The sequence below is a fragment of the Sander lucioperca genome, chromosome 16, assembly GCF_008315115.2.
Source record: "Sander lucioperca isolate FBNREF2018 chromosome 16, SLUC_FBN_1.2, whole genome shotgun sequence".
Taxonomy (NCBI): Eukaryota; Metazoa; Chordata; class Actinopteri; order Perciformes; family Percidae; genus Sander; species Sander lucioperca.
In genome coordinates, this window is record NC_050188.1 from 21559711 (window position 1) to 21572472 (window position 12762).

At 42.0% G+C, this 12762-nt stretch overlaps 1 protein-coding gene across 4 annotated transcripts in view; it reads right to left on the bottom strand.

The window, feature by feature from the left end:
* LOC116066903 (calcium-binding mitochondrial carrier protein Aralar2) overlaps positions 1–12762 on the bottom strand; it is a 48861-nt gene that overhangs the window by 3828 nt on the left and 32271 nt on the right. For all 4 annotated transcript variants that reach the window (XM_031323091.2, XM_031323090.2, XM_031323088.2 and 1 more), the window contains exons 12-15: positions 12556–12608; positions 12188–12268; positions 6780–6920; positions 3237–3375 (exon numbers count right to left, since the gene is read on the bottom strand). In XM_031323091.2, the coding sequence (XP_031178951.1) occupies positions 3237–3375; positions 6780–6920; positions 12188–12268; positions 12556–12608 (414 nt within the window). The remainder of the gene's footprint in view (positions 1–3236; positions 3376–6779; positions 6921–12187; positions 12269–12555; positions 12609–12762) is intronic.

Genomic DNA, 12762 nt, shown 5'->3' on the forward strand with positions numbered 1-12762 from the left:
CGGTGGAGACTGACCACCTGCACTGAAAAGAGGAGAGGAGAGGAGAGGAGAGGAGAGGAGAGGAGAGGAGAGGAGAGCAGAGGAGAGGAGAGGAGAGAGAGTTTTTGGTTTTCAAAGTCCCTTTATTGGATCATTTTCAGAGAAGATTCACAGTCACCTCCCCTACAGCCCACAAACGACTGAAATCCAGCAAATTGTCAATCATCTGGTAGTAGGAATGTTCCACCCTCAATCGGACCAGTCCTTCCAGAACCGGCGCTGGCTCTACACTACCAGCACCCTGAGCCCGGTTCCTGCGTGTTAGCCAGATGGCCGACTTTGCCATCCCAAACAAAAAGTTCAATAAAATGTGACCAGTCTCTTTTTGCTTTCTGTATTTTGGACCAAAAATGAACAATTCCAAAGAAAAAAACTCCCCAAAGCCCTGAACCCACCTTTAAGAAGCTCTAGCAGAGCTGACAGCCGACAAAACTTAACAAATTAATGTGCTAGTGTTTCCACCTGCAAACAAAAAATACATCTAGGTGCACTCAGTATCTGTTCGTAGCTATAGCTTTTCAACGGGCATCTTGTACAGGGAACGCCAACTGCCTTTCGGGGAAACGTCTGGACCAAAAAAAACAGTCCACCTTGACTCCTTCAGCTCAGCCAAAGACCGCAGGTTCAGGACCTTTATGCAGGTGTGATTAAGCGCTTTCTTCCCTGCAGCTTGAAACTTGTCAAGGTGAGGGGTTGAAAAAGACAGTAGCTGGCCTGCTTCCCCCACGCCACTCCCCCACAGCTGGGGTGATGGTCAGAGAGGGGAAACTGTACTCCCACCCCTCACTCCACTGATCACACAGAGTCCGATTCTCTACCACAGTTCGCTGAGGTTGCTCCAGGGCAGCACAAACTTGATTCACCACCCTGTTGATCAGCCTGATGGAGGTGATGTTACTACTCGCTCTCAGGACATCAACAGATGCAGCAGTCATCTTCATCAGGTGACCCAGTTTGGTACACCCAGCTTCTCTGAGATTGGCCCTGGCAGACTGTAATATTTGAGTCCTTAAAGAGTTGTTGAAAAACAAAGGTTCCTCAAACAGCCACATTCTCGGAGTTTCATTTGCATCACGAGTACATTGTATCTGCCACGCCTGCAGCAGAGAGTTGTAGAAAGAGGTCAGCCCAGTGAGGTCCATATCCTCAGCTTTATACTCCGTACACTATATAACACCACTCTGTCCTTAGACCCTCAATTTAGATAAGAAAAAAAAAACAAATGAGGGGAGAAACATCAGGAAGAATAGACATTTGCCTTTGTTGGTGCATTTCTGTTTCTTGAGGCGTTACTACTGATACTACTAACTGACAAAATGGGGACTCATTGGCAAAAACATTGCTCCATTGTGAGACTAGTGATTAAAAAACCCACAGAGTGCCGTTAAACGCCGATATGAAAATAAATAAATAGATAAAACACTCAGATTTAAGAAGGTGAAATCATCAAATGAGTGAATGAATCGTTTCTGCTTTAAAAGCGACTCGAACAATTAAACAATTATCAAAATAGTTAATTCATTTTCTGTCAATCGATTAATTGATGATTTGACGGATTGTTTCAACTACACATGACTAAAGGCTGAACAACGTGGATACCCCTACCTCCCCACAGCGAACAAGGCCAGACATTCCATCCATAACTATTTCTCACATACAGAGCTGATGTTGAGTTAGAGATGGCCAACCCTATGTTCTTCACAGACCAGAGTAATGCCTAGCTAAATAATGCTGTGCAAACTGAGCGTGTAATTCAATTTCCTGTGCTGACTGTAAAACACTAATTGCCAGAATGCTGTAACCGCTGATAAATACATTTGAAAGAGGGGTGATAAATGTGTCGAAGGAACCAAGAAAAAAAAAGAAATCATGAGCCTTGTTTCAGCTCGGATTCTGTGGGCCTTTGCTGCCAGTCTTGTGGTGAGAAACCAGAGAAAAAAATGGAGGGAGGCAGGATTTATGATTTTTCCGTGTTGTGCTGTGCCTCTGCGTCAAAAAGAGAGTGCTGCTGACACGTCTCCGAGGATTCAAAACAAATATTAAGTTTTTCATGCAAATGTTCTAAAGCCTTTTAACTTGGCAGGTGAGTGCTGGTCTGTTATTAGCGTTGACCTTACGTTTAAATCCAATATTTAAACTCTACTTTGGATCATATTTTCATGCAGAGGATAACGTTATTAAGTCATCAGTGGGTGTTGGTGTTCTTGGCCTCCTTGCTCATTGTGATGACTAACCTACAGACAGGACTGAATGCATTCTTGCATGGTCAACATGCATAAAGTATGCACAAGCATGTTTGTGCGCTTGCCTTCATGTATGTAAGTACATGTCCAATATACTGTATTAGGTTTGGATAGCTTCCCTGTCGGCCTGGTTGGCAAGCATCTGAGGCGCTTCCCTGCTGCAGAGCTCCAAAACCCCAGTCCCCAATCACTGAGCAACGCTCTAATTAGCAGCTACCGCCATGGAGCCTGCGGTCAGAGGCTGCCTGGCTTCCAAACTCTGAGCTCTGCTACTGTTACTGAAGGCCTGTAGAGGTCTGAGGCGAGAGAGCAGAGTAAGACCTGCTCTCACACTTTGTTCAGAATTAGAGCTGACCAAAGGTTTTTCATAAACTTCATTGCCTCAGGGACTAAACCTTTTTGGCTCACTATGAATGGTGAAGTATTTTACAAGACTAAATGCTGTTTTTCAAGTTATGGACGCACTCTAAAAAGGCTAAACTTTTAAAATGCAGCATGAGATTGTTGATGATTGCACCTGGCCTCATGAGATCTGTGTATGTCCATAGAAGTATACAGTACTGCAGACATTAACAGACTTCATTACACAGTTTGAGATTTTAGTGCACTTTTCAACAGAGATGATCCCAATGAAATTAAATTCCACTTTAAAGCTGCTATAATGCCCATAGCACACCAATTATGGTAGACTGTTTACTGGCAACATTCAGTCTCAACAGTAAACAATAGCAAAATACAACTTTACTGCCTTCATTTCTTCTTACTCTTGCGTAGATAACATTATATTCGGTACTTTGAGAGAAGCTTTCTAGAAAGAACAAATAGTTGCTTTTGATTTTTAGTCCAGGCACCCTCAGGTATAATTCTGTTGTCTGGAAACGTAAAACGCTCTCTAAACTTGATACTAGCTCTAACTTTTTTTTACTTTCTGTTGAAGTATAAAGGCTGAAGTACCTGCCAGCGCTCCAGCAAACAGCATCTTGGCTGGCCCTATCCTCCCGTCCTCCTCAGTGAGGTGAGCCTTGATGTGGGCGTAACAGGGGAAGTAGATGGCTGAGAAGGGGATGTCCCGCAGGAAACATGCCTTGGAACCCTAGAGAAAGAAAGTCGGAAAAGGAGATGTTTAGATCATATATAATAAGAGTTAAAGTCTCAGAAAGTGGAATGATATGATGTGATGGGGCTCAGGGGATTCCATCCTTGATTTCTGGCTCAGGTCTCTAAAGATGGATTGTTTTTTTTCAACTGACTGTTCCCAAACCAGATATTCAAGCATCAACTGATGTTACTGCCAAATAAACTACTTCCAAAAGACTCCTGGAACTCTTATAGCAGAGTGAAATATCAACCACAACATGCCAAACAAATGATTTCTCTCCATATGCAAACAATCTGTGTCCTTAGCAGCAGGTGAGGGAGGCAGCTCGGAAAGCAAGGCTGACAGTAAAAAAAAAAAAAAAAAAGAGTGGGGAAAAGCAAAGAAAGACAGACTGGCTGATGAAGATGACTCCTTGTCTGCCACTGTAAACAACACTATATCATCAAGCCTATTGAGTTTCCTACTGTATTTCAAGCCTGTTGGCCTGCTGCCACCTCCTTGATACATCAACTACAGTCAACAGAAGGCGTTTAAAGAGCTGGCCAGGGTCTCCCTGTCTTGGACAGGCTTCATTTAACTCCTATGGGATAATGCTTTGGTTTCTACACACACACAAACAGAGAGAGGATTGGCAGATACCTGGGCTATCTTTTTCCCTCTCTTTCCTCTGGCACTTCTTGTCTGCCTGTCCCGCCTGCTGGCTGGGGCCCAAGCGGCTGCTGAAAGCTGGGAGATTCTATCGTGGCAAGACAGACAAGCAGCGTCACAGGGACTGGGGACTAGAAGCCTTAATATCAGGGTAATGGTGTTGGACCGGGTATTGCACTGGAAGAGCGGCGACAGAGAGTGTGTGTATACATAATCCTTTTACACCAAGATGAAGTTAACTTGAATACAATAAGTCCATAAACATGAAACGTCTGGTTGGATATTCCTACACTGACAACTTTTCTCCAGAGATGAGTGGTGGCGCTAGTGCGTTAGCCACCCTACCAACCGGTAGCTCCACCAACGGAGGGTGAGCGTCAGGATAATTACCCTGACAAAGGCAGCTCTGTGCCTGGGTGCAGCCCCTCCGGAGCCAGCCCGTCTGGGGCTTGCAGGCTGGAGCTCGTCTCCTCCCCGCCTCCCCTCCACCACCACCACCAACGCCAACACCGCTACTGCTTTCTCAATGCACTTTGTCTCCTGTCTTTGCATGGACCAGGAGACAAACACAATAAAGTATGTGCACATTTACACACACTCATATGCAGCATTGAGCAGCATTCCCACAGACAGTTGAATGGAGACAGCTATGTGGACACCGCACGCACGCACGCACACACACACACACACACACACACACACACACACACACACACACACACACACACACACACACACACACACACACACACACACACACACACAGCAACATAGTCATAAATTACTAGGAGTGAGTGCACAACTACACAAACACAGTAACAAGAGGCAGGTAGACAGAGACAAGAGGAGGCTCCACACTCTATTACAGCCTTGTTAAAAGAACCAAAAGGTTTACATGGAACTTGTCTGCTCGTACAGGTGGCCACATCAGCAGACAGAAAAAAAACACAAACCTGGGGGACATAAAATAATAAGGTCCAGTGTAGTAAATGATCAGCAAACTATCAAAATTAAAGTCTTGTCTAAGGGATGGAGGGGATTCATTGAAAAATAGTTTACTAGTTGGAATTTCACAGCACAAGTGCCATCATCTGACTTGCAAATTAATACAACCGCAGGTATGAGATTGACATTTTCACAGTTGATTGTGTTGACAGTTGAAGCAGAATGTCCCCTGCTGAGCTCCATTAGGACTTATTTATGTAATTTAATTAGACATGCTCTGTTTTACCCTGAGGGCTAATGTCCTTGTCAAGCCAGTTAAGCTGCTAATGTTAGCGGTAGCCACAGCTCGTTCATTGATTGCTATAGCTCTTATGTCTAACTAACTGGTAGCATTAAAAAAGAAAAAAACCCTATGTGGCTGCGCACCTCACCGGTGCAAACAGACGGATGTTAGAAGTCACAATATATTTATAAAAATAGTAATGAAAAGAAGAAAATAATATTTAAAACACACCAACACAACTATTTTTATATTAGCCTCTTATGACATTATAATCGTTCATGCTTCCTTTACAATGTGTTGGCTGCATAATATCATACAACCCTAATATGTTCAAACAGTGCACTGTAATTTTTAGCCCCGTGCCATTGAAAAATACCAATTATGGCAATTAAGGTTAAATACAGCTTTTAGCGTAGATTGTGTCTTTTCTTGTTCTTGAACAGAAGACCACATTGAATTGTTCAGGTAAAGTAATGTATAATTGTATAATAGTTAAATAGAAAAATCACATATGATTTAGTCAAAACAGTAATGAGAAATAATGGATGCTGTGAAACTGTGAGGCTGATTAAAATACAATAGAATGGATACTGGACATCTAATAATTCCAGTCGCAACAAATCTAACTTGAATTCAGCATTAAATAAAATATGGCTTTCTCCACGGTTGTACCTCTCAATTTAAGATTATTAAGTTATTAAATTATGTCTGTTTCCCAAAGTTCTATCATCAAAGAAGTAAATGTCTAAAATCCATACCGATATGTTGTAGTGGCCTGACTTTTAACTGCTCAGAGTTCTTTCATCAGTCTATTGGTTGTTTTAAAGTGATTATTCTAACCAATGTGTCTCCAACCGTCACTTCTGGCACAGAATTGAATAAGCTACATGCTTGCATATAAGTTGAGAATTAAACAAAATTTAAAAAGTAAGTTTGTGTGTTTTGGGGCCATTTTGGGGGACAGATTGACATGAAACCAACACATTTCCTATGGGATTTTGGCATTGATAGTAGGCGGAAGTTATGAAGAAAAGTAGATTTTATCATCTCCTAGAATTATAGGACTCTACTCACTGAATCCTTCTGTGACTTTATTCTGCACATTAACTGGTGCAAACTAGTTGCTTATGCACATTAGGTCAGATACCAGTGTCAGTCTCAATAACTCTTAATGGAACAGTTCAAAATTGACACCTCAGAAAAAGCAAAATCTACTGAAACAGCAATTTTTCGTGTGAAAAATGTGCATTTGTATTTCAAGATAAGAGTTGTATACTGTTGGGGAAAAACTGCACTCTTATATATACTTTATTTATTTCTCTATTATATATTCTATAAACATTGCAGTAACATTCACAAGCTACAATTCTGCATTCTCTGAAATAATGCAAACAGATCACACCAAAATAGACCGCAAGCATTAAAATACTGTAATAGGAGTGAAAAAAGCACTTGGAAGAATGATTTATGGCTTAGACATGTGCACTTTACATGCACCTCTGACCCCAACGGTGTTTCTCACCTTGTAAAGTCCAAAGAAGCCGAGTTCCCTGATGACGGACAGGGCGCTGACCCTCGGCCCTGTGGTGATCTCTCCTGCCACCTGCAGACGGATCTTTACAATCTCCACAGGGTTGGTGAAGATGACCTGGGAGCCACCAGCCTGGAGGAACAGATAGACAAAAAGAAATCAATGGAATGAACTTCAAGAAGAGAGACATGGATCAGATACTCAAGTTAAACATGAAAACTGACTTTAATATATTGCCTGCAGCAATGAACACCCAATTTTAACATACATTTTGTCTCTGTTTAAAATTAGATTTTGAGTGTGCTGTCTGAGTTCCACTGAGGACAGAACGTTCATTTCAACATAATACACTGATTGAAAAAAAAGCAACAACATTTGAATACAATCAAGATTGAAATCGTAACTATTATCTTGCTTTTACGCAACTGCAGCAAGTGATGCAACTTAACAATAGTGCCGCCTCAGCAACCAGCTGCAAAACAAACATGTAGAGAGAGGGAGAGTTATAGGAGAGTACTCCAGCTGATGCAGTGGAGTCTGTCAGCTGTTTGTCTTCATCTCACAGACCCTGCGGGGACTCAGACTTCTCTTCTTCTCTCTGACCTCTCACTTCACACCATTCTCCAAACCTGTACTTGTGAGCAAGTTCAGACTGGTTTCTTTGCCTTTTAGGTCGGCAGGGTTTTTATGAGTATAAGAGGTAGCTGCTGTGGGTAGATTTGTGGCGAGACAAATGCTTAACTGTGTCTAGTCAGGGAACATGACGGCATTTCCAGAATGCTTCTCGATACTGAGAAATGTTTACACCTTTGGGTGTAAGTGGGCTTTTGCTGACTTCTGTGTCTTCCATTCTTCTTTAATTGTTTTTCTCTCGTCCTCTGAATGTCTTTTCCAGTATCGCCTCTCTCCCTTTCTTGCTTTGACCTCTTCTAAAACGATCTCTCTCATCTTCTCTAATATTGTCTCTCTCCTGCTACAGTTGCCAGTGGTTACTGTAGCTACACACAAAATGGGTGGCACATCGCAATTAGATAGCAATCGGTTGCCATGGTGCCATTTCTGTCTTAAATAGGCCTGGTCTGTTTGTTGTTGTTTCTCTCCTTTTCTCCCCCGCCTTCAGTCACTCCGTTATGAATGATGGATTGTACATGTTGCCTCCTGCCTTACGGGAAGACATCAAGCTCCAATCTGCAACATGGGCTTTTTTTGCTCAATTTCCTTCAGTTTTAAGTGTTACCATATATTGCCTACGAGATGAGGAAGAGACAGAGATCATAATCGTCTCATTGAAGGTGTGTGCAGCCGCTTTTTTTAAATAACAGAGTACAGTGGGCTTCAGCTTCCCTTCCAGACCCAACGAGAGGCTGTGAATAGCAGGAGGGCTGCCGTTTTAAAGCTGCTACATCTCACAGCTAACCCTTTATGATTTATTTCATGGAAATAACCTAGCTGATTACATGCTGGCTAATAGCGTAAGCATCAAGAGGCTATTGGCTCCGGCCACTAGCAGTGTTGGCTGCTTCAATTGGATACTAATGAGACTGGAGATGGGGGAGATGAAGATGTTGTTTACTCAAGGAGAGTAAAGAGCAACATTGTTCAGATAAATGAGCTGACAATTAGTCCTGACAACATGCGATAAAAGGAGCGACAGTGCAGAGCTTTCTGAGCACTTCACCATCCCACATTCCTACTTAACTGTGGAAAATAACTCAAAAAACTTTGAGCATCCGGGACAAGAGAGGGAGACGAATAGAAACGAGAGGATCGGACAAATAAACAGAGTGAGCTAATGAGAGAGGGAAAGATGGTGAGACAGAAACAAGAAAGAGAAGTCAAAACAAGAGAAGTGAGGGAAGGAGAGGTTGAGGGTTGTGATTATGGAGTGACAGCGTTGGCGGCTCTCTGATGATTCCCAGGTAATTACAAGGCAAGGTGATCCTTAGAAACCTGGGACGTCAGCACCTTATGCACGCATCACAGCTCCTGGCTATATGTGTGTGCTGCAGAGAGCATACCATGAGCTTAGCCATACCCAACACAAATGCACATGCCAAACACTCACTACATTAGCTGCTATCCATAAATAATAATCCATTTGTACTTAACACCCTTCATGCTACATGTGCAAGTCTGAGTGTGTGTGTGTGTGTTTTAGATTCTCTGATAATGTTTTCATAATTCACAGCAGGCCTTAATAAGAAACTCATTACAAAGACTTGAACCAACCATGCAAACTGTGTTACAGTCACAATGAACACGAACAAAGTATTACTGTATTTTGACTCTCAAGTCTTACCCACTTCGCCTCTCAGCAATGACCCAGTAAGTATTTTGTGTAACTTAAGTCCTAAAATGCAGGCCAGTAACTGCCAGATAAGCATCCAGCCAGCTCAGTCAAGGGAGCATGACATTCTTACCAAATAATCATTAGAAACTGGCAACCTGCGCTGGAGCCTAATAGTGCTGAGCGATGGGTTTAGAGAGGGTAGAAGGAGGGAGCAAGAGGAGAAGGTTAAGGTGGAAAAAGGGTAGGTGAGAAGAGGATAGTAGCATGTTTAAGAGGAGTAAGAAAAGCAAGAAAAGATGAGAGGTGCAGAGAAAAGGATACGCCAAAACAGCACAAGGTGATAAGGAGAAGATAAAGATGCTTTGGAAAGCGAACATATAACATACTATTTCCCTGTTATCTACATCTTTCTTTCTTTCTTTTTCTTTTTCTTTATAGACTGTAGACCTGAGGCTGACACTGTGGTCCAAACCAACACTTTCACAGCTACCAAATGATATAAACAGATTTCATGTGCTGCGGCTGAAGCCTCACTAAAACAGGGAGGGTTTGACGTCTGTGTGTGTGTGTGTGTGTGTGTGTGTGTGTGTGTGTGTGTGTGTGTGATTGTATGTGTGATTGTGTGTGTGTTTGTGTGTGTGTGTGTGTGTGTGATTGTATGTGTGATTGTGTGTGTGTGTGTGTGTGTGTGTGTAAAATAAAGTGGCAGGCAGAGTGCAGTGCCAGCACTAACACCGGGGCCTCAGCCAGGATGAAAGGAGCTGTCACGACGGCTCGCTGAGGAAAAGAGGAAAAATCCATCCATCCACACTCCTCTCCTCTACATTTATCCTCTCCTCTCCCTATGCATCTGTTATAGTTTTGCTTCTGAATCCATATGTATGGTGGCCGACAGGGGCAAACGCCCTGCAACTTAAGAAAACAGATGCGAATAGACAAAACACAAGCAAATTAAGAAAACATCTTCATTAATTTGACAACACATGCGCAGCATTTAGCGAACACACTGCAAATACACACAACACAACCAAATACATAAAACGCACTGCAAATACAGAAATGATGCAAAATGAAAAGCACCGAAAAACTAAAGCAACAGAAAAACACGGCTTCCAGATTACACAACAGAAGGCGAGGTTATGTCAGAGAGAGTGGATAATTCCACATTCTAATTTTTTTTATTCGATTTTTAAGTGTTCTACTTTTCAGTAAAATATATGGGCTAACTAGTGTTAGCTAGCAAGCTCTTGTGGAAGTCAGTCTCTAACACGGTAGCTGTGTTGTTGTTGTTATAATACTGTAAAAGACAGGTCCAAACGTAAAAATGAATATGCACGTTTTTATGTTGCCTCTTTTACTACATTTTTCCTTCCGTTGCAAAACAAACCTCTCATGTTCTCTCTCTCTCTCTCTCTCTCTCTCTCTCTCTCTCTTTTCTGTTGCATTTGTTTTCGGGGTTTGTGTGCTTTTTATTTTTGCATCGTTTGTATACTTGCAGCGTGTTTATGTATTTGGTTGTGTTGTGTGTATTTACAGTGTGTTCGCTAAATTCTGCACATGTGTTGTCAAATTAATGAAGATGTTTTCTTAATTTGCTTGTGTTTTGTCTATTTGCATGTGTTTTTTTTTAGTTGCAGTGGGTTTGCTCCTGTCGGCCACCATACATATGGGTATAAAAAAGGCAACCACTACTTTTCACACCCAGTACAGTGAAGAACATTTCTTCAGTATATTTGCTTTTCTGTGGTTACTATACTTTTTCATTTTTGCCTCTGTCACTAAACAAAATCGCTCACAAAATAATCCGCAATCTGTACCATGCTAAAACATTTCTTAAACATATTCCTAGAACTAATAAGGTCAATTGAATGTGCCTGAGTGGAGCTAAACCCATAATGACTTGTGTATCCTGAAATACTTTGCTTTAGTGATCAGCATCAAAAGAGGGTTGAGTGAAAGACCTTCTTTCATTTGCTCAGGCTAAAGCTGCCAGCCTCGGTGGACACACTGCGTGTGTGTGTGTGTGTGTGTGTGTGTGTGTGTGTGTGTGTGTGTGTGTGTGTGCGTGCGTTTTGGGGGTAGACTGTGACAGCTCAGTGATCAAAACCTATGATGGCAGGGGAGCATGTAACAGGCTGGTAGGGGTCTCAGGTAGCAGCTGCTGTCACTCTTCATCTCCTCCTTGTAAGTAAGTGTGTGTGTCCGTGTGTGTGCGTGTGTGTATGTGTGTCCGTACACCTGTATGCTCTTCTGTTTGTCAGCATGCACACACTCCTGCGAGCATGTACAGTATTGCACATTTGCTCTTTCATGTGTGATCGTTACACGTTCCATCAACAAACAGCAACGTCTGGCCTCCAAACAGGTCAATGTCTGTCTGCTCAACTGTCAGAAGGGCGGCACTCAGAAAACAGGTAAACATAGTTAAGAGATGTATGCTACACTGTCTGCGTACTGTACAGCATCATTTCAGCACAGTGCACTTCTTAGAGCCTGGGTGATGAAAAGGGAGAGAGAGCTTCCATGTTTAGGCTTTTATGGAAAAGAAGGTGAACACTGAAAAATGTAACATTGACTGTATTTGAGAAACGTACCTGCACACTGTTGCAAACATGCTGAATAGCTGTGGTCATATTCATACTGACAACACTCTCATAGAACTCGTAGGAGAGATTTCTCAGAGTGACTAAGTGAGGAACTGGGAGGAACTTTTACCTTGGTGAAGAAGTGTGACTGTTAGTTGTGATTAGACACTCTTACTTGATTATGCAAACTTCTGTCTGTTTTAGTCAGAACCAGACACCATACTTACATAACAGTCTATGTCCAGCATGATTTACTTTCAAATATGAAAATCCCTCTTTAATCAATACTTAGAGCCACCTAATGCTTTTGACAAAGTGATATAAAACGTTTAGGCTTTTTTTCCATTTCACTGCTATATTTTTTTAAAAGTTGATGGGATGAAAGAAATGCTATTTAATGTACCACTCAATAGTCAATCTGCCTTAAATTCTGTCCAGGTTGTTATCACTGACCTAGTTCTACACTTTATTTGCAAACAAGCAAATAAAAGTTCCCATTACAAAATGGTTGACTGAAGACTTACACATCCACCGGCCAGGATCTCAGCTGCCAGCGGGACTGTGCCATCATTCTGTCTGGTCTTTCCTCGCACAAAGTCATTCACCTTCAAATACAAAGGTTCCAATATCAGGCAAAGGATTGCTGGTATGGTCGAACACAATATGAATAATACAGTCAATATACAGTGTACAATGTTTTATGTAGGATCTGAAAATGGCTAGACACATTCGGTTATGTGCATGTAACTAATGGGTAATTATTCACATCTATTTGTGTGTTACGTGTGTAGTATCGTATAATATAAAACCCATCAAAAAGATTGAAGCAATGGAAGAACCTATGGAAGAAATATGTGAATGTGCATATGCACTTTCTAATGCAGCGACTTACTGTGAGCTTTATGGCTTTCTCGGGCGCCACACCCAGTAGCTGTGGTACAAGACCTATCATTAGAAAACGTCGAGATGATTAGAAAAAAAGAGGGCTGTGGTACCCCTACTCACTCACATACATACACATACATATACATACACCACTTCCACACAATCCACATGATGTGTGGCTTCCCGCTGCATGCGTCCGACCCTGTAAGATCCT